Consider the following 21,137-nt stretch of genomic DNA (forward strand, 5'->3'; position numbering starts at 1 on the left):
TAGCTCTGTCAGAGTGACCATCGGGTTCTTGTTCACCTCCCTGACCAAGGCCCTTCTCCCCCGATTGCTCAGTTTGGCTGGTCGGCCAGCTCTATAACAGCTCTAGTGTTGGTGGTTCCAAACTTCTTCCATTTAGGAATGATGGAGGTCACTGTGTTCTTGGGGACCTTCAATGCTGCAGACATTTTTTCGTACCCTTCCCCAGATCTGTGCCTCGACACAATCCTGTCTCGCAGCTCTACAGACAATTCCTTCGACCTCATTGCTTGGTTTTTGCTCTGACATCCATTGTCAATTGTGGGACCTTATATAGACAGGTTTGTGCCTTTCCAAATCATGTCCAATCAATTGAATTTACTACAGGTGGACTCCAATCAAGTTGTAGAAACATCTCAAGGATGATCAATGGAAACAGGATGCACCTGATCTCAATTTTGAATCTCATAGCAAAGGGTCTGAATACTTAAGTAAATAAGGTATTTCTGTTTTATTTTTTACAAATGTGCAACATTTTCTAGAAACCTGTTTTCGCTTTGTCATTATGGGGTATTGTGTTTAGATTGATAAGGAAATTGTTTAATTTAATCAATTTTAGAATAAGGCTGTAAAGTAACAAAATGTGTAAACATTTTCCGAATGTATTGTAACTGTCAAACACTTCAATGGTTCCAATGTTTCATAAAAGTGCAATGAACACAGTCAGAGGAAAGAGAAATGTGCAGGTAAAGACACCTCACAACGAACATGTGTTATCAACATTTATTCTGTTATACAAAGGCAGATAAAATGTACAATCTCTAGAATTAAAAAACCCCACATGTTTCAGAAGGTTCATTTACAGTATATGAATGGGTCCACTTGAGCATAGCACAACAATTTTCTTAATGCTTGTCAAAACATGGAAAACAAAATAAAAATGTATTTTCCCCTCAGAGTGGATATTGGCATCAAGCTCCGAAGTAATAATAATGGTAGGATTATTTCAGCTCCTGTGGACACTAACTGATATACAAAGTAACTGATATTGCGAAAACTACTTTATAGGGCAATTCCATGGTAACGGAATTACGCTGAGACTCTGATTTTTCCCCCCTTCATTTTAAAATGTGTGCCAAACCAAAACCATTGATTTCCTAAGTTTAACAAACCATACAACTATATACACAATGACTACTTTGAACAATTTACACAGTAAATAAAATAAAAACACATTTACTGGAAAAACTGTGCAGATGCCAAGTTTGGTAACAAAATTACGGTATAACACTCAGTTTTATTCTGTTACCACACTTTGGATCTGCAGTTATTTCTGTAAATGTGTTTTTGTAAGATCCTCTGTGGAAATTGTTAAAAGGTGGTCCTTGTGCATAGTTACAATGGAATTGCCCTTAAACAACTTCATAACAGATGTAATGTGGCAAATTTCAACATATTGACAAAAACATATTTTATGTAGAGATGGAGGACAAAGTTTCAAATGTCTTTCTGTCATCCTATAACTAATTACCAGGGACTACTGTTGCTCAGAAATCCACGGACTGGTCTCTGTTATAGTGGTGGCTGCTTCGGGTGATGTATTGTTCTTATGTTGAAGTTGTAATTCAGTCATATTTTATTCACCTAAGAGTGGAATATATATACAATGCCTTCAGAAAGTATTCATACCCCTTGACTTATACCACATTGTGTTGTGTTACAGGCTGAATTCAAATGGATTAAATAAATAATTCTCACCTATCTACACACAATACCCTCTTACGACAAAGTGAAAACATGTTTTTAGAAAAAAATTCTAAATTGACTGAAAATGAAATACACCCATATCTAATTTACATAAGTATTCACACCTCTTTGCTATGACGTTCAAAATTGAGCTCAGGTGAAACTAATTTCCTTTGATCATCTTTGAGATGTCGCTACAACTTGATTGGAGTCCACCTGTGGCCAATTCAATTGTTTGGAGATGATTTAGAAAGAAACACACCTGCCTATATAAAGGTCCCATAATTGACAGTGCATGTCAGAGCAGAAACTATACCATTAAGTCCAAGGAATTGTCCGTAGATCTCCAGGATTGTGATGAGACATATCTGGGGAAGGGTATAAAACAATTTATAGTGTGTTGGATGTTTGATTGAGCACAGTGGTCTCAATCATTGGGAAAGTGAAAAAATATGGAACTACCCTGACTTTGGCTAGAGCTGGCCGTCCGACCAAACTGAGCAACCGGGCAAGAAGGACCTTGGTCAGGGAGGTGACCAAGAACCCAATGACCACTCCGACAGAACTATGGAGTTCCTTGGCTGAGATGGGAGAACCTGCAAGAAGGATAACAGTCTCTATGGCACCTCACCAATCTGGGCTTTATGGGAGAGTGACCAGATGGAAATGCAAGGGAATTCTGCCCTATGTTCATACAAGAGACCACGGGAAACTTCCTTGATCAGAGGTTAGTTTATTTAATAAGGATTGCAAGCCGGATTGCAACCCGGAGTATATACTTACAGTAATTTGCAAGTAACACACTTAGTTGAAAAGATGTTTTCCCATTTATCCCCAACTGAGGTTCACCCCGCCCAGGGTGATGTCCCTTAACTTTAATACCATATAAGCTCATAATTAATAGTTGCAAATACAAAGATGTTTCTGCTAAGCGGAGTTCAGCTTATTGTTATTTGCAGTTAATTTCCCAATCCTTCTTCCTCCTATTGCTATCATGTGCTAGCAGAAGTAAGCCTGGAACACAGCAACAAAAGGAACTGAAAGTATAGTTTCAACAAACAGGCATATGACTTTTGTACAGTTGACCTCTTCATGCACTTAAAGTGTCTACCACTGATTCTTAATCTCAAGCTAAAGCAAAACATTAATCATTGTACTTTTGTAATTACAGGTGTTCCTATAATGTACAGATGTTATAAAATTCCTTTCAGAAGCCACTCCTGGGAAAAAGGCACCTGACAGCATGCATGGAGTTTGCAAAAAGGCACGTGAAGGACTGAGCATAAGGCAAAAGATTCTGTGATCTGATGAGACAAAAAGTTTACTCTTTAGCCTGAATGCAAAGTGCTATGTCTAGAGAAAACCTGACAGAGCTCATCACCCGTCTAACACCATCCCTACCGTGAAACATGGTGGCGGCAGCATCATGCTATGGGGATGCTTTTCAGTGGCAGGGACCGAGACACTGGTAAGGATAGATGGAACAATGAATGGAGTCAAATACAGGCAAATCCTTGATGAGAACCTGTTTCAGTGCAAATGACCTTAGACTGGGGCAAAGATATACTTTCCAACAGGACAATGACCCCAAGCATACATTCAAAGTAATACTGGAATGGCTTCAGAACAAGAATATGAAAGTCCTTGAGTGGCCCAGTCAATGCCCAGACTTGAAGTTCACCGCTACTCCCCATCTAACTTAAGAGCTTGAGAAAATCTGCAAGGAAGAATGGGAGAAAATCCCCATATCAAGATGTGCAAAGCAGATTGTCTGTATGTCTAAGGTGCTTCTACAAAGTATTGACTCGGGTGTGAATACTTATGTAAATAAGATTTAATTTAATTATTATTATTATTTTTTCACTTTATTATTATGGGGCATTGTGTGTAGATGTGTGAGGGGATTTTTAAAATGTATTTAAGTCATTATGAATTCAGGCTACAACACAACAAAATGTGGAATAAGTCAAGGGGTATGAATACTTTTTAAAGGCACTGTACAATGTGCCTCTCAATCTTCTATCTCCAGACTTCTCCCCAAACAGCACACTGTCATGTTTCCTTCCTCTTGTGATTGTTCTTCATGTTACTTTATCAGAGTTCTATCATTTAGAAAAATACTGCCAGTATCACACATTTTAAAGTGCTTCCTTGGTGTGTCTGTTATTCAATGTGCCTGATTGGGAAATACATTTCTACTATGAGGACATCAGTATGGTCTCTCCCCTGAGTTCTCATGTGCACATTCAGATTGGTGCCAGTGCTGAATCATTTTGTCTTTTATCTCCTGTGTGAATCTTCATGTGCACTGACAGATTACTGGCAATGCTGAATCCTTTGCCACAATCAGGGCAGCTATGTGGTTTCTCCCCTGTGTGGGTCCTCATGTGTATTTTTAGATGTCCACTCTGAGTGAATGATTTGCCACAATCAGGGCAGCAAAATGGCTTCTCCCCTGTGTGAATCCTAATGTGTCTATTCAGAGTGCTGCCAGTGCTGAATCCCTGGCCACAATAATGACAGCCATATGGTTTCTCTCTTGTGTGGCTCCTCATGTGTCTTTTTAGATTACTGTTTAAGGTGAACCCTTTATCACAAACATGACAACAAAACCTATCTGCAATGTGAGTTTGGAGGTGATCTTTCATACTTTCTGTGGACTGAAAACATTTTCCACACACACCACAAATACCTTCTTCATCCTTTGTATGAATTTGCACGTGTTTAATTAATGTACCCATGTGATGAAAAGACTTGCCACACACCTTACAACAACAGGGAGTATCATGACTTTGACTGGGTGATTTCAGGAGGGTCAACTGTGTAGATTTCTTGACACAGGAGCTTTGTCCTTTTATCATCTTTGTTCTCTTTGATTTGACTGACTTAAAACCTGACGGAGGTCCTCCAGTCTCCATACCACTGACACTTTGACTGTTTTCACTCTGAGCTGACGAACAGTCTGGATTTACTGTAGAGAAAGGCTGAGAGAGACTGGTTGGTTCTGATTCTACATAGATGTCTCCATCAGGTTCTGTTTTGATATTTTCAGTTGTAGTATTGGGTAGTGTGTCTCTCTCTCCGTTTCCCTCCTTTTGGGCTTGATAGAGATGTGAGGGCTGAGTTGGGTCCTCATCACGGTCACTTTTCACACAGACAGGATGGAATATGAACTCTATGGTCTCTGCCTCAATCCCTTGAATCTGCTCTCCTCCCTGACGGCTTCGGAGTTCCTCCTGCTCTTCTTTAATCTGTGTGGGCTCTGGGTCCTCCTGTCCCAGACTGGGGCTCCACTCCTGCTCACACTGCTGCTGCTCAGGGGGAACCTCCTCTTCAGAGAAAGAAAGAGTACGCTGCTGGAGGTCTGGAGGAAAGGAGAAAACAGAAAACTCAATGACATGTAGACCTACCTCCTGTCTGCTACGCCTGGAAAAATTAACGTCTACTGATCTAAAATAAATCAACTAAACCTGAACTTTGTCTCAAAAATAACTACCATTGACATCCAATGTCTTAAAAAATGAAGGTTGAGCTAGACAAACGTTTAACGATTTAGCCGGGGGTTCCCAAAGTGGGTCCGACACTGCAGGGAGTCTGCGACCAGATCTCAAAATATAAATACAATTGTATTTTTTATGAATATTGCTAGCAACAACAGATTACATGAATATTGGAGAAGGGATCAGTGGAAAAAGTTTAGAGGGTGCAATACAATACAATATCATTCATTCACAATTTATGTTCTTAACCTTTAGATGCACAACATGGTCATGGGTAGTCCAATAATAAACTAAAGGAGCCTAACGTTACTCCTTATAGTCCAAGGACCTTATATGTTCTGCTTAGAGGCGAATTGGCTCAGACAGCCAAAACAGCCAAATATTCCATCTACATGTGAATATACATGGTCGTGACGATGACTGAAGAGAATTCTCTCGAGAGGTAATGCGGTCGGCATTTGATGGTGAGGCATTCCAGATAGGGAGAACAAACAAAATTTAGTTCTTGTACGTTAACCACAAACACACAATGAGTAGATAATCATGAAACGTACACCTCCACCTTTCTTTTTCCCAGAGAGTTCTTTCTTTCCATGCAATGTATGGAGACCCCCCCCCCCCTGGCTGTAAAGATGTGGACAGTATATCCGGAGAGAGCCATGATTTCGTGAAACAGAGGATGTTAACAAAGCAGAGTCCTCAGATCATGCGCAGACCTGCTGGCTGAAGTGTTTACAAACATATTCAATCTTTCCCTATCCCAGTCTGTTGTCCCCACTTGCTTCAAGAGGTCCACCGTTGTTCCTGTACCCAAGAAAGTGAAGGTAACTGAACTAAATGACTATCGCCCCGTAGCACTCACTTCTGTCATCATGAAGTGCTTTGAGAGGCTAGTTAAGGATCATATACCCTCCACCTTACTCGACACCCTAAACCCACTACAATTTGCATACCTTCCCAACAGATCCACGGACGACACAATCGCCATCACACTGCCCTATCCCATCTGGACAAGAGGAATACCTATGCTAGAATTCTGTTCAACAACACCTCTGCTATGCTGATCCCACAATGGTGTGTGCTCAGCCCCCTCCTGTACTCCCTTGACTGCATGGCCACGCACGTCTCCAACTCAATCATCAAGCATGCAGATTACCAATAACGACAAGACAGCCTACATGGAGGTGAGGGCCCTGGTGGAGTGGTGCCAGGAAAATAACGTCTCCCTCAATGTCAACAAAACGAAGGAGCTGATCAGGGACTACAGGAGACAGCAGAGAGAGCATGCCCCCATCCACATGGGCAGAGCTGCAGTGGAGACGGTCAAAAGCTTTAAGTTCCTCTGTGTGCACATCACTGACAGCCTGAAATGGTCCCTTCACACAGACAGTGGTGCAACAGTGCCTCTTAAACATGCCTCTTAAACATCAGAAGGCTTAAAGAAATTTAGCTTCGCCCTTAAGAACCTTATGAACTTCTACAGATGCACCATTGAGAGCATCCTGTCAGGCTGTATCACCGCCTGGTACAGCAATTGCACCATCCACAACAGCAGAGCTCTCCAGTGGCTCGTGCGGTCAACCCAACGCATCACCGGGGGCACACTGCCTGCCCTCCAGGACGTCTACAACACCCGGTGTCACAGGAAGGCCAAGAAGATCATCAAGGACCTCACCCACCCGAGCCACGGCCTGTTCACCCTGCTACCATCTAGAAGGAGCAGACAGTACGTACAGATGCATCAAAGCTGGGTCCAAGACATTGAAAAACAGCTTCTATCTTCAGGCCATCAGACTGTTAAATAGTCACTACTAGCCAGCCTCCACCCAATAACTTAGTCCCTGTTACTAGCCGGCTACCACCCGGTACTCTACCCTGCACCGTAGAGACTGCTGCCCTATGTACATAGCCAGTTTAATAATGTACGCATACTGTTTTACCCACTTCATATGTATATACTGTATTCTATTCAAGGCTCATCCTATATAACTACTGCTGTAGACACATTTTCTATTCATATACTGTTCATAATGTCTATACACAACATTATATACATGTATATTCATATTCCGGACTATGACATTGCTCGTCCTGATATTTCTACATGTCTTTATTCTTTTTTGTTGTTGATTTGTGTGTATTGTAAGGTATTGTTAGGTATTACTGCACTGTTGGTGCTAGAAACACAAACATTTCACTGCACCTGCAATAACATCTGCAATATGTATATGCGACCAATCACATTTGATTTGATTCTGAATTGTGGTATAGTTCTAGAAACACAAAGCCACCTACTTTCATATCACATCAAAATAATTTCACATATCCAAAATATACTGTACACTGTTTTAACCGGATTTAACACAGTTTCAGCCAACAGTATTTTTCAGTGACAAGACTTTTGTGGTGTCTGTCTTCCATTTACACACAGGTGTTCGAACTTACAGATAGCAAATTAGCACAGGTACGCCTCTCTATTATGTCTGTTTTCTGTAAACAAGCGCTGTAACATGGAAAAATGGCAGTGTGGGAACCCTAACCCATAAAAAGGTGTGTAGTAATTTAACTTTAAAAAAAAAAAACGATTTCTCTGTGATATGACAGATATGTTAGTAATGTTTCCAAAACTGTACTGCGTTTTAGCGGTCAGAACAAGCGTCAGGGCTCTTAACAAAACTTTGGCTAGAAGATACTATCATATTTAGATGAATGAGTTAGGGCCTGGGAGACTCACATGGATATTGGTATCCACAGTACTCCATCAATGATACATTTTTAAAACTCAATTCTTCTTGTATTCCCCAAAATGTTTGTCATGCACTGTAATTTGAGCTTTTAAACGGCAACATTTTATTTCTGTTCCATGGCAAAATGTGTAAACTTGAAAGAAATTTGCTTTAAAACGGATAACTGTTCTCTTTACCTCAAGGCAAACTGTGTAGAATTGCAGGAAATTTGCTTTAAAACCAACATTTTCTCTCTGATGCCCTAGCCGTTGATCATGATTCTCAGTTCCATTACACAAATCAAATCAAATTGTATGCTTACTTAAGAGCCCTTCTCAAGAATGAAGAATGAAAAAATAATAAGAATTAGCTAAATCAAAAATGAAATGGTAAAATAAAGTCTAAATACAAGGAGTACCGATACCGAGTCAATGTGCAGGGGAAAAGGTAGTTGAGCAGTGCGCTGCTGAGGGGAGGACGGCTCATAATAATGTCTGGAATGGAATGGCAGCAAAAACATGGAAACTGTGTGATATATTGGATACTGTGATGGAAAATGTTATGTTTGTGCTTTTCTTTATTTTGTTTATATATTTTTTTCTTCTTTTTTTTTTTTTTACCCCATTTTCTCCCCAATTTTCGTGGTATCCAATCGCTAGTAATTACTATCTTGTCTCATCGCTACAACTCCCGTACGGGCTCGGGAGAGACGAAGGTCGAAAGCCATGCGTCCTCCGAAGCACAACCCAACCAGCCGTACTGCTTCTTAACACAGCGCGCCTCCAACCCGGAAGCCAGCCGCCACCAATGTGTCGGAGGAAACACCGTGCACCTGGACGACTCCGCCACAGGAGTCGCTGGAGCCCGATGAGACAAGGATATCCCTACCGGCCAAACCCTCCCTAACCCGGACGACGCTATACCAATTGTGCGTCGCCCCACGGACCTCCCGGTCGCGGCCGGCTGCGACAGAGCCTGGGCGCGAACCCAGAGACTCTGGTGGCGCAGCTAGCACTGCGATGCAGTGCCCTAGACCACTGCTCCACCCGGGAGGCCTGTTTGTGCTTTTCTAATAACCGTGACTGATTGAACGAACCCTCACTATCAGGATCTGCAATTCGGCAGTACGCCCAGAACCTTGTTTTGAGAACGAAATATCTCAGTTTCAAGGTCTCAGCTTAGAGAAGCCTCGTGAGGTATTGGTCTGTCACATGCATGACCCAGTATTGGTTGTCACATGAATGAAGAAAACGTTAATGATGAATGAATTATGAATAAGCTAAATCATGCATAAATGACTTGTCTGCAGTATATAAGAGAACTAATGGGAATGCCCCGTTAGAGCTCCTTACAGACGTTCACTATGGTGCATCAAGTTTGTTGGAACCTCTCCAGTGCGCTGATAACAAACAATGATTAATTTAAGATTTACTTTGTGTCCCTGTGTAAGACTTTCCACAACAATACCATTCCACTTCGCTCCAGCCATTACCACGAGCCTGTCCTCCCCAATTAAGTTGCCACTAACCTCCTGTGTAATTGAGGTAATACACCTATATATATATATATATATACAAAAGTATGTGGACACTCCTTCAAATTAGTGGATTTGGCTATTTCAGCCACACCCGTTGCTGATAGGGGTATAAAATTGAGCACACAGCCATGCAATCTCTACAGACAAACATCGGCAGTAGAATGGCCTTACTGAAGAGCTCAGTGACTTTCAACATGGCTTCCAACAAGTCAATTTGTCAAATTTCTGCACTGCTAGAGCTTTCCTGGTCAACTGTAAGTGCTATTATTATGAAGTGGCGCAACAATGGCTCAGCCACGAAGTGGTAGGCCACACAAGCTCACAGAACGGGACCGGCGAGTGCTGATGTGTGTAGCGTGCAAAAATTGTCTTGTCCTTGGGTTGCAACACTTACTACCAAGTTCCAAATGGCCTCTGGAAGCAACGTCAGCACAAGAACTGTTTGTCGGGAGCTTCATGAAATGGGTTTCCATGGCCGAGTAGCCGCACACAAGCCTAAGATAACCATATGCAATGCCAAGCGTCGGCTGGAATGGTGTAAAGCGTGATGTATCACGCTTCACCATCTGGCAGTCCGACTGGGTTTGGCGAATGCCCCTAAATTCCAGTGCTTCCAACTTTGTGTCAACAGTTTGAGGAAGGCCCTTTCCTATTTCAGCATGACAATGCCCCGTGCACAAAGCGAGGTCCATACAAAAGTGGGTGTCGAGATTGGTGTGGAAGAACTTGACTGGCTTGCACAGAGCCCTGACCTTAACCCCATCAAACGGCTTTGGGATGAATTGGAATGCCAACTACGAGCCAGGCCTAATCATCAGTGCCCAACCTCACTAATGCTCTTGTGGCTGAATGGAAGCAAGTCCCCGCAGCAACGTTCCAACATTTTTTATTTTCTTTAACCTTTATTTAACTAGGCAAGTCCGTTAAGAACATATTCTTATTTACAATGACAGCCTTCCCCAGCCAAACCTGGATGACACTGGGCCATCCAGGTTTGGCCGGGGTAGGTCCTTAGTGACACAGAGGAACTTGAAGTTCCACAACAGCGCTGTCGATGTGGATGGGGGCTTGCTCAGCCCTCCGTTTCCTGTAGTCCACGATCAGCTCCTTTGTCTTATTGATTTTGAGGGAGAGGTTGTTGTCCTGGCACCTCCTCCTTATAAACTCTCATCGTTGTCGGTTTCCTACACCACAAATGATCCATTATATTGACCAGATACTGTAATGGCCGCTCTAACAATGAAAAAAAAATGTCTTCAAAAACGGAAGGCAGTCGGGAGGAGGCAAGAGCAGGTGGGACCATTCTAGCTAAGGAGAGGGCAGATACATGTATGAACAACAGGCACAACTGTTTCCAATACTTACCGCAGTCACAAAGTCAAAATGGTTAAGCATAAGGTTCGCAGTATGGTTAAGGGTAGGTTTAAAATCACATTTTAAGAAGATACATTCTAGAAATAGGTGGGGTTTATGACTTTGTGGCTGTGGTAACTAGTGACGACTAGGCACAACTCTGAAAGTTGTTGGGACATCGTGTCCTACTTATATCAGTACACTTGTAACAACCTAATCTTTATGACACTTTTATTCGATCAAATAAGACATACATTTTTTTGTTAACCATATTCAACACTCTTATTGACCTCCATATAAAACTCCTCGCTTGGTGAGCTATTTTGGGCCCAGTTATCCCTCTCCCTTCGCATCTTCCTCTCTGATTACATATAAGAGTCATTGGATGAAGGCGTCTTCTGTACGGGGGAGTTTTGAAGTGCTCTGGCGCTCGGTCTGAACATTAACATCGCTTGCGGTACGGTTATGGAAGCATAAGGGCCTTATCTTTCATAACAGCAAGAAATCATTTTCAAAAAACAAAAAAAGTTTAATTGATACACACCTTTATTGATACACACGGCCATATCTCCATGTTACAGCGCGTTTACGGAAGACAGAGGGACCACCTGTGCTACTTAGCTATCTAGCATGCTCCAAACATCTGTGTGTAACGGAAGAAATCGGCTGCAACTGTGATAAAGCAGGTTAAAACAGTGTACAGTAAGTGGGTTAAAACAGTGTACAGTAAGTGGGTAAGTTTTGCATTTGTGAAATTATTTTGATGTGATATGAAAGTAAAGGGCCTTATGTTCCGAGAACCGTTTCGCAATAGAGAATCGATTCACGTTTAGATGGAGTATTTGGCTGATTTGGATGCCAGAGTCAGTCTACCTCTGAAAATAACACAAGGTCCTTGGACCTTAAAGAGTAACGGTAAAGTTTGGCTCCTTAAAATCCTATTTATAGGCTCCGTATGGAGGGTGTGTCGCAATTGTGGAGCCTTCAGAGGCCTGCAGAGGCCAAATTGAGCTCCGTACCGCATCGCTGTGCTCCTCCCAAATGTCGTAACAATGTGAAGGGCTCCTTTTTGCTCCGCATTGACATGATTGGTTGGCAGTAGATGGAGGCGGGAGGTCCTGTATAAACACAAACTTACTTAATTGACAACTTCCTTGAAACTACTCAGAGTGGTAACCTGCTCTGATTGGGCTGCAATGTTGAGTAGTGTGAGGACGAGCAGATTGGATAGGGGAGACTTGTTTGTAGAGACGATGGTGCTGTTAATGGGATTGGAGAGGATGGAAGTGGTGATAAGCGTTTGCTGGTTTCCCGCCCATGTAGGTGTAGAGGGTAATGAGAAGGCTGGTGTGGTGGCTAAGAGTGCGGTGAGGCAAGAGGGGGTAGATATTCAGGTCTTGCTGGGCCGCAGGGAAGTCAAGTCCTTGATCCGGGCAAAAGGGCCCGATCTTCGGCAAAGGGAGTGGGATGCTAGTAGTAAGGGTAGGCGTGCACCGGTCAGTAAAGGAAGAGGTGAGGAGTACGGGATGTAGGACAGAGGAAGTTGTGTGGAGTAGACTACGGTTTGGGCACACAGGTTTGAATGCCACGTTGTGGATGATAGGGAGAAATTAAACAGGTCTGTGTGATGAGCGTTTAGTGGAGGAAACGGCGGAGCAAATGTTGATATTTTGTGAACTGTATGAGATTGTGTGAAAGGGTTAGAGAGGCTGGACGGGGTTGGGGTTTGGGGGAGTGGAGGGAAGTGGTGTTTAGGGCTCTATTTCACCTTTTTATAGGAACAGGACTTGTTGATGAAGAACATTTTATGTAGGTAGGCAATGATTGTCCTCACACTCCAGTACAGTAGATGGTGGTGTATGCACATAAAAAAAATGGATGCGATCCACCAACCCAATCTCAAAGTAAAAGAAGACAACTTCCTTCACAACAGCTCTGAGCTGTTCCGTGAAGCGCAAGAAGTATGAATGCCCTGACTTTTCCCGTAACACTGTAAATGCTGCACGGCCAATGCAGACGTCGGATTGACCATGCAGCGCCTTTAAGAGTACATCTTGGGTTATAGCACAGATTAAGATACATCTCTCCGCCCTAACAATGGGAGTCGTTGTCCACAAACCAGCACTGCGGGCTGTCTAGCTCCCGCTTATCCATTATTTGGATTGGTGGATACTAGAGGTCGACCGATTATCATTTTTCAACGCCAATACCAATAATTGGAGGACCAAAAAAAGCCAGTACCAATTAATTGGCCGGTGTGTGTGTATATATATATATTTCCCTAGTTAATATTGCCTACTAACATTAATTTATTTTAACTAAATATGCAGGTTTAAAAAAATATACAACCGTGTATTGATTTTAAGAAAAGCATTGATGTTTATGGTTAGGTACATTTGTGCAACGATTGTACTTTTGTTAAATCATCACCCGTTTGGCGAAGTAGGCTGTGATTCAATGATAAATTAACAAGCACCGCATTGATTATATACAACGCAGGACATGATAGTTAACATAGTAATATCATCAACCATGTGTAGTTAACGAGTGATTGTGTGAAGATTGATTTTTTTACAAGATAAGTTTAATGCTAGCTAGCAATTTACCGTGGCTCCTTGCTGCACTCGCTTAACAACAATTTCCTCGTGGAATGCAACGTAATCGGCATCGAAAAATGCAGATTACGATTGTTATGAAAACTTGAAATCGGTCGAACCTCTAGTGGATACATCTCATTACTGTAATCCTGTTTGGAATATTCAATGAGGGTTGTTGACGTCAACCGCTTGTATTCAATGGAGAGAGATGCTATGCTACTAGCCTCAACTATGTATATGCAAAGCCATCTCGAGACAACGCCGATAAAAAGTGGGGGGGTTTTCTCAGTTGCTGGGATGTGATGTGTCCTACTTATATCAGTACACTCGTAAGAAATGAAGCATCATGAAACTTCATATAACCCTCAGGTAACACATAAGCCATCATTTGTTGTTGTTGTTGTTCGACACTCTCTCATTGATCTCCATACAAAAAACTCCTTGCTTAAATAAAAAAGACCCGCATGTGAGTGGCAACACTGCTCAGTGTAATTGGAAGAGTGCCATATGTTCAGCATCACATACATCTTGGGGAAGAGGATAGAAAAAAATTCTTAGAAAATCCTTGATATTTTATAAAGACATTTTGAACCCACCTGTAATGTGATTTATGAAAGATTAATTTTTAACATGTGAACAAACTCAAGCAGAGACGTCTGGTCAATATGTTGTGAGGTTGCGTCAAATGTCGGATTCATGTGATTTCGGGTCAATGAGAGACAAAATGATCAGAGACAGACTTGTGATTGGCTGTGTAAGAATATTTTGAAGATAAATACACAACGCAGAGGACGAGAGTCAATAGAGTTCTAACCATCAATGGAAAGTGTTGGTTTTCAGTTCAACATCTGTTAGGAATGTCAGTCTTGAACTCATAGCTACGTGTTGCACTTTCTCATTGGTCCAACCTGAAATAGGATACTTGTTATTTGGCCATTGGCCCAGTTTTATTGCAAGGAATTCTAATTGGTCAACCACAGGCTAGGGCTGGGTTCTAAAACTACATCCTGCCCCTTTGTTCTGTGGGGAGAATCACAAGAGAGAATCACTGAAGACAGGGGAGCATGTTATCTTTGAATAAACCGATTTTCCTCCCCTGGCAGTAAAGATAACAGAGTAAGAGAAAGTATGCTGCGCCAACCACAACTTACGCTGACGAAAGCCATAGATATAAGCAAAGCAAGCGGACAGACGTAGATCCAATTAAAAAAGATGAACACTGTCCCTAAACAGGCAGAATCTGTCAATTATGCCACTCAGAACAAATACAGAGACCATGTCGATAGAAAATGGAAACATAATTCATCGGACAGTGATCTAAGGCGGAAAAATACTAAAGAAGGGTGCGTGTACTGTGGATCAACACACGCAAGAGCCAAATGCTCAGCATATGGGGTTATATGCAAATTCTGTGGAAAAAATAACAATTTTGCTGAAGTGTGCAGACAAAGACAAAGTAAGCCTGTCAATCTGCTAGAACAGGATACATGCAGTGATCATAATGATGATGAAGAAGCGGACATGCTATACATGACATATGTTATTTCTGTTCAAAGTGGCAAAGAAAAATGGTTTACAAACTTAAAGCTTATCCTATTGACATGTGATAACTGTGATTATGATCCAAGCAGCACTATCAAATGCCAGTTAGACAGTGGCTCAACTGTCAATATACTCAGCTACAGAGACTTTATGCAAGTAAGGTAGGATGGAGATGCAAAGCCACTACCAAGCAAGGCAAGGCGAAGGCTGTACAGTGGCTCGGTTATTACACCAGTAGGGGAGTGTGAACTACAAGCCAATCATGATGGGGAAACATGTGCTAAAGTGGTGAAAACCTTGCAAACGCCTCTCATTCAGAAGAAACTTGTGGAAAGCAGAAGTTGCTACAGCTCAACCACCAATATGTCTTTTATCATGTTAGCACTAAAGAAAAACAAAAGGTCCCATCAGACTTGAACACCTCAGAGGCAATACTGAAACAGTTTGAGGACGTTTTTGAAGGGATGGGGGCTCTGCCAGGTGAGCTCCACTTGGTGGTGGATGAATCTGTTAGACCAGTTCAACAGCTTCCCCGTCGAATCCCCATTCCACTGAAGAAAAATATACTAAAGGCTGTTGATTCAATGGAGGAACAGGCTGTCATTACGAAGGCCACCAAACCTACTATGTGGATAAGCAACATGGTTGTGGTGGGAAAGCCTGGCAAAATAAGTCTGCCTCGATCCAAGTGCCCCTTACCAAATGCCATTGAACAGATACTGCCAAGCCTGGCAAAAGCTAAAATCTTTTCGGTTATGGATGCAAAAATTGGGTACTGGCAGGTACGTTTGGATTAGAGGTCGATTTCAAGTTTTCATAACAATCGGAAATCGGTATTTTTGGGCACCGATAATTTTTAAAAATATATTTTAAATATTTTTTACACCTTTATTTAATCTTTATTTAACTAGGCAAGTCAGTTAAGAACACATTCTTATTTTCAATGACGGCCTAGGAACGTTCTGCCTCGGCAGATTTTTAACCTTGTCAGCTCGGGGGATCCAATCTTGCAACCTTACAGTTAACTAGTCCAATGCTCTAACACCTGATTACATTGCACTCCACGAGGAGCCTGCCTGTTAGCGAATGCAGTAAGCTAAGGTAAGTTGCTAGCTAGCATTAAACTTATCTTATAAAAAACAATCAATCAATGACTGTCATTGCTCCAATGTGTACTTAAGCATAAACATCAATGCCTTTCTTAAAATCAATACACAAGTATAGATTTTTAAACCTGCATATTTAGCTAAAAGAAATCCAGGTTAGCAGGCAAAATTAACCAGGTGAAATTGTGTAATTTCTCTTGCGTTCATTGCATGCAGAGTCAGGGTATATGCAACAGTTTGGGCCGCCTAGCTCTTTGCGAACTAATTTGCCAGAATTTTACGTAATTATGACATAACATTGAAGGTTGTGCAATGTAACAGGAATATTTAGACTCATGGATGCCACCCGTTAGATAAAATACAGAACGGAATAAACGTTTTGTATATGGTTTAGAGAGAAATAGTTGACGCGTTATAATTCCTGTAATAACTTGCGGCTGAACTTGAAAGGGGTTCCTTCGTTATTTTACCGTTCATGTCTTCCATAGAGAATGTCTTGATCTACTTCAAATAAGGTCTGTGTTTCGTGCAGGCTTAAACCGCCTCAACGTTTTGATACCTGTGTAAATCTCACTAGGATAAGGTAACGTTTGTCAACATATTTTCATAAATCCACTCTACAATTTTTTTTATCTTCGCTTATATTTAGCCAATATTGATCAGAGTTACCTTGTCCTATGGATATCTACACAGTTATAAAATTGGCACGGTGGTGTAAGCCTACACGAAACACAGACCTTATTTTAAGTGAATCTAAAAATATCCTATGGAATAAATGAAGGAACGCTTTTCAGATTTTGCTAGGTGTCATGGGAATTATGACTCGCACTTTGGTCGTCAATTCTTACCATGCCCATTATTAAAATAGGATTTCCTGCATATAGAAATTAAAGTTTTTGTTTTCAACATTCATCACAGGTAACTTAAACTCTATTTTTATTCAAACAGTTGAGAGTATTTGTCTCCTAAGCAGACTCTTCAGTATCATTGTCACTTCAGAGCTGTGTATGTGTTTGTGTGTATTTATGTATTATATTAAGTTAAAATAAAAGTTTTCATTGTTCATTCAGTATTGTTGCAATTGTCATTATTACAAAAATGTGTGTGTGTGTATGATATATATATATATAAAACATTTTTTTATAATAAAATCGGCCGATTAATCGGTATCGGCTTTTTTTGTCCTCCAATAATCGGGTATCGGTGTTGAAAAATCATAATCGGTCGACCTCTAGTTTGGATGAATAGAGCAGTTACCTTACCACATGGTAGATACCGGTGGACAAGGTTACCTTTTGGAGTGAAACCAGCTTCAGAGGAATATCAGCGAAGGCAACATGATGCACATCCTGGTATACGGCTGTGGTCGTACAATGGAAGAAGCAGTGCAGGACCATGACCACAACCTGACTCAGTTCCTACAAAGAACAAGGGAGATGAATCTAAAGCTGAATAAAGACAGCTGTCTGCCCCGAAGCGACTTTAAAGGATGATGCTAAAGCTTCAGCGTTATCAACTACAGGTAGTATACAAAATAGGAACCGCGCTTCACATTGCAGATTTCTTGTCTCGAGCAGCACTACCAACAACTAGTCACCCGCAATATCGGACAAATGAGACAGTATATGCTGTACAGGCGGAGTTTGAAGATGTGAACCATGCTACTGATCAAAACATCTCCCCGCAGACACAGGATGCTATTAAAACTCATTCAGCAGAGGACAAGACTTCTCAAATGTTTCAGTCTTTTATCCTAAGAGGCTGGCCCGGACACAAGAAAGAGTACGCCCATCCCGGTGAGGGACTACTGGACATACAGAGACGAACTCACAATGCAGGAAGAGGTCGTCTACAAAGGCGACAGGGTGGTAGTGCCAGAAACTCTACGCCCGATGATTCTCACTCATATCCATGCAGGGCACTCAGGGGTCGAAGCCAGTCTCAGGAAAGTCAGAGACTCAGTATGACCCAAGAAATTACAATTTTTGTGGCTGTGTGCAGAATATGTAATGCTAATCTACCTAAACAGCAAAAAGAAACACTGCAGCCACATGACATACCAACACGTCCTTGGTCTAAAGTGGGAATGGATCTGTTCACAGTTAATAATGTTCCTTTTCTGATTATAGTGGACCACTATTCAGATTTTTGGGAGGTGAAGAAAGTGATTGACACAACAGTCGCTTGCATCATCGACTGTTGTAAGCAGCAGTTTAGCAGATATGGCATACCTGACAGTAGTGTAGTTACGGATAATGGGCCACAGTTTGAGTCAAGACTTTGTAGAACCATGGGAGTTCCATCATGTGACCTCTTCACCATACCACAGTCAGAGTAATGGTAAAGTGGAGTCAGCAGTGAAAATAGCAGTGAAAACTCTCATCACAAAGGCAATGCAGGAAGGCACAGATGTGTGGCAAGCCATTTTTGCGTGGAGAAATACTCCCAGAGGGCTTCGGCAGCAGTCCTGTACAGCACTTCATGTCTAGACACACACGCTCTCTGTTGCCAACAACTCCCAAGCTCCTCACACCAAAAGTCATTGGGGGTGTTCAGGCACACAAACGTGCACGTCAGGACAAGTCAAAACATTACTATGACCAGCACGCAAAGAAATCTGCCTGTAATAAAACAAGGCGAGGCTGTCAGAGTGCTCCTGTAACCTCACGCCAGGGATGCTACATGGAGTCTTGGCACATGCATAGGGCACATCAGCGCAAGGTCATATGAAGTGGAAGTAAAGAGCCAGAAGTATCGAAAAAACCATAAGGACATACACCCAGCTCAGGAGAGCATAGGGCACAGGAGGGCTACATTGGAAGACTGTGAATATCCTCTGGATGGTGTGGGCAGGACACATAATGAGGAGACAGGGAAGACCCCACCAGGCCAGTTCTCTGCTGACTATGCCTCCACAATTTCAGGAGGCTGTAGAAGAGCCAGGAGAGGACCTGAGGATCACAGAGGTGCCCAATATGGTACCAGTGCGACACACTAGGACAAGGGCTAACGTAAGACCGCCCCTGCGGTATGGGGACTATGTCCCTTAATTAAGAGATGGACAATTTAAAAAAAATCTTATATAAACATTTATAAAAAAAGAGTGTTGATAATGTAAATAGGTATTTTCACTGTGGTATTAAAATGGTATGAAGTGCTCGAGCTAATTATATATGAAAAGGAAGATGTTAAGATAATGGATGAAATGCCAACCCAGAGATGGCGCTAGTGGGGCCCCTATCTAGGATATATAAAACAGCTGTATTATGAGTGTCTGATTAGGATGTTGTGACCTGTAACGTGTTATAACTGAGCAAAGGATTATGCTTGAACTTTACCAAACTCTCCGACGTGAGTTATACACATAAAAACAATGGGCGAAACAACGAAAAAACGCCACCTGCTGGAGGTAGACAGATTTTCCGTCGAGTTGGGCCTCTCTCTTCCTCTTTGTGCTATAGTTAGCCTACCTGCTCTGGGCATGTTTATCTCAGGTTGAAGAACAATGTCGAGCAGCCTCTGTAGACGGACAACTTCCTCCTGATACTCTGCTACCGTTTTTTCAACGACCCCAAATATCTCCTCAGCAGCAGCTGTTAATCTCTCGTTGAGAAAAACCCTCAACAACCGTATTTGAGACATGTTTAGACAATTCAAGTTGATAAGCTAGCTGTGTTGCTTTAGACATCCATACCGCTACTAAACAGGCAAGAAAAACTATGTACTTCCGAGTTACGAATCGTTGGAATCCTTCAGAATAAGAGTACCGTCCTGTATACGTTGTAAATTAATAATTAGGGCGAAAATGATGGAGAATGTTCACAATTATCGATCTGTTTTATACTAGTTAGCACACCGAATAATTAAAAGTATTTCCATAAGAAACTGTGATTTTACCTATTTCATATGTATATACTGTATTCTAGTCAAGCCCATCCTATTTGACTATTGCTGAACAACGGTACACTATTTTATCCTATGTATTCTTTAGATATACTACATATTCTATCCACATACTCTCCATAATCTTTATACATCCCATCACATATATATACATATTTATACTCCGGACGCCGACATTGCTCATCCTAATATTTCTTAATTCCATTCTTTTACTTTTAGATTTGTGTGTATTGTTAGATATTACTGCACTGTTGGAGCTAGGAACACAAGCATTTTCACTACACCTGCAATAACATCTGCTTAATATTTGTATGCGCCCAATTAAATTTTCTTTTCTTTCTTTCTTTCTTATTTTTTCAAACCTAAATCGACAATGTTTTTTGTTTGTATGTATCATTTATTGCACTGTACACTGTACATCAATCCTGTACGTTGGGTCACAGTAAAAGGGGGATCCATTCTACTCGGAAGTACTTGTAGTTTCCAAATCCACAGAGTTTACACCCAGAGGATACACATTTTGCGACACATCGTACAGAAAACTGTGCATGGTGAAATATGTATGGCCAATATGAAAAAAACTATTGGATTTAAACTGATTGGCCGCAAAATGAGCAGTGATGCTCCACTGGGATTTGGAAACTAGAGGTGCTCATGAATAAAATGGACCCCCTCTTTTACTGCGACACTATATGTATGTCAATATGTACAGTATGTCCAATATGAAAAACTTACTGAACATTGTGCAATATGAATGGGCTAAATAAAAATTGTATTTAAATGGTATTTCTAAGATTGATTATAATAATAATAATAATAATAGTGATAATGATGATGATAATAATAATATTATTAACATTGTTATTACTATTATTATTCATAGTAGCCTTATAAATCATGTTTTGCTATTTGTATTACTGTTGTTACCATAACTATCTGGTTGTATATATTATTGTATTGTTTAGATTGTATTATTATTTGTATTATTGTTTCATTTACACCTGCACTGTTGGAGCTCAGAGCTTTAGTATTTTTTTATTCATTAATTACTTTCAATAATAGTATTTGTGCTATTAAGGCTCATATCTATTTTTATTTTTTGATATTGTTAAACTAAATTCTAAGTCTGCTAACATAAATAAAATGCAGTG

At 41.2% G+C, this 21,137-nt stretch overlaps 1 protein-coding gene across 1 annotated transcript; it reads right to left on the reverse strand.

Annotated features, from left to right (window-relative positions):
- Positions 1-745: 745 nt before the first annotated feature.
- On the reverse strand, positions 746-19,817 carry LOC129855208 (zinc finger protein 135-like). The gene is made up of 2 exons (XM_055922623.1): positions 19,554-19,817; positions 746-5,086 (listed from the first exon to the last, which is right to left on the reverse strand). The coding sequence occupies exons 1-2, from the start codon at positions 19,723-19,725 to the stop codon at positions 3,969-3,971; spliced, it is 1,290 nt and encodes a 429-aa protein (XP_055778598.1). The 5' UTR covers positions 19,726-19,817; the 3' UTR covers positions 746-3,968.
- Positions 19,818-21,137: the final 1,320 nt, after the last annotated feature.

The sequence above is a fragment of the Salvelinus fontinalis genome, chromosome 5 (genome assembly GCF_029448725.1).
Source record: "Salvelinus fontinalis isolate EN_2023a chromosome 5, ASM2944872v1, whole genome shotgun sequence".
NCBI classification, from domain to species: Eukaryota; Metazoa; Chordata; class Actinopteri; order Salmoniformes; family Salmonidae; genus Salvelinus; species Salvelinus fontinalis.

Excerpts from the sequence above, each read along its gene's own strand:
- LOC129855208 (XM_055922623.1), bottom strand. The coding sequence starts at position 19,725 with ATGTCTCAAATACGGTTGTTGAGGGTTTTTCTCAACGAGAGATTAACA. Across the intron at positions 5,087-19,553 it reads GATAAACATGCCCAGAGCAG|ACCTCCAGCAGCGTACTCTT; the intron begins GTAGGCTAACTA and ends CCTTTCCTCCAG.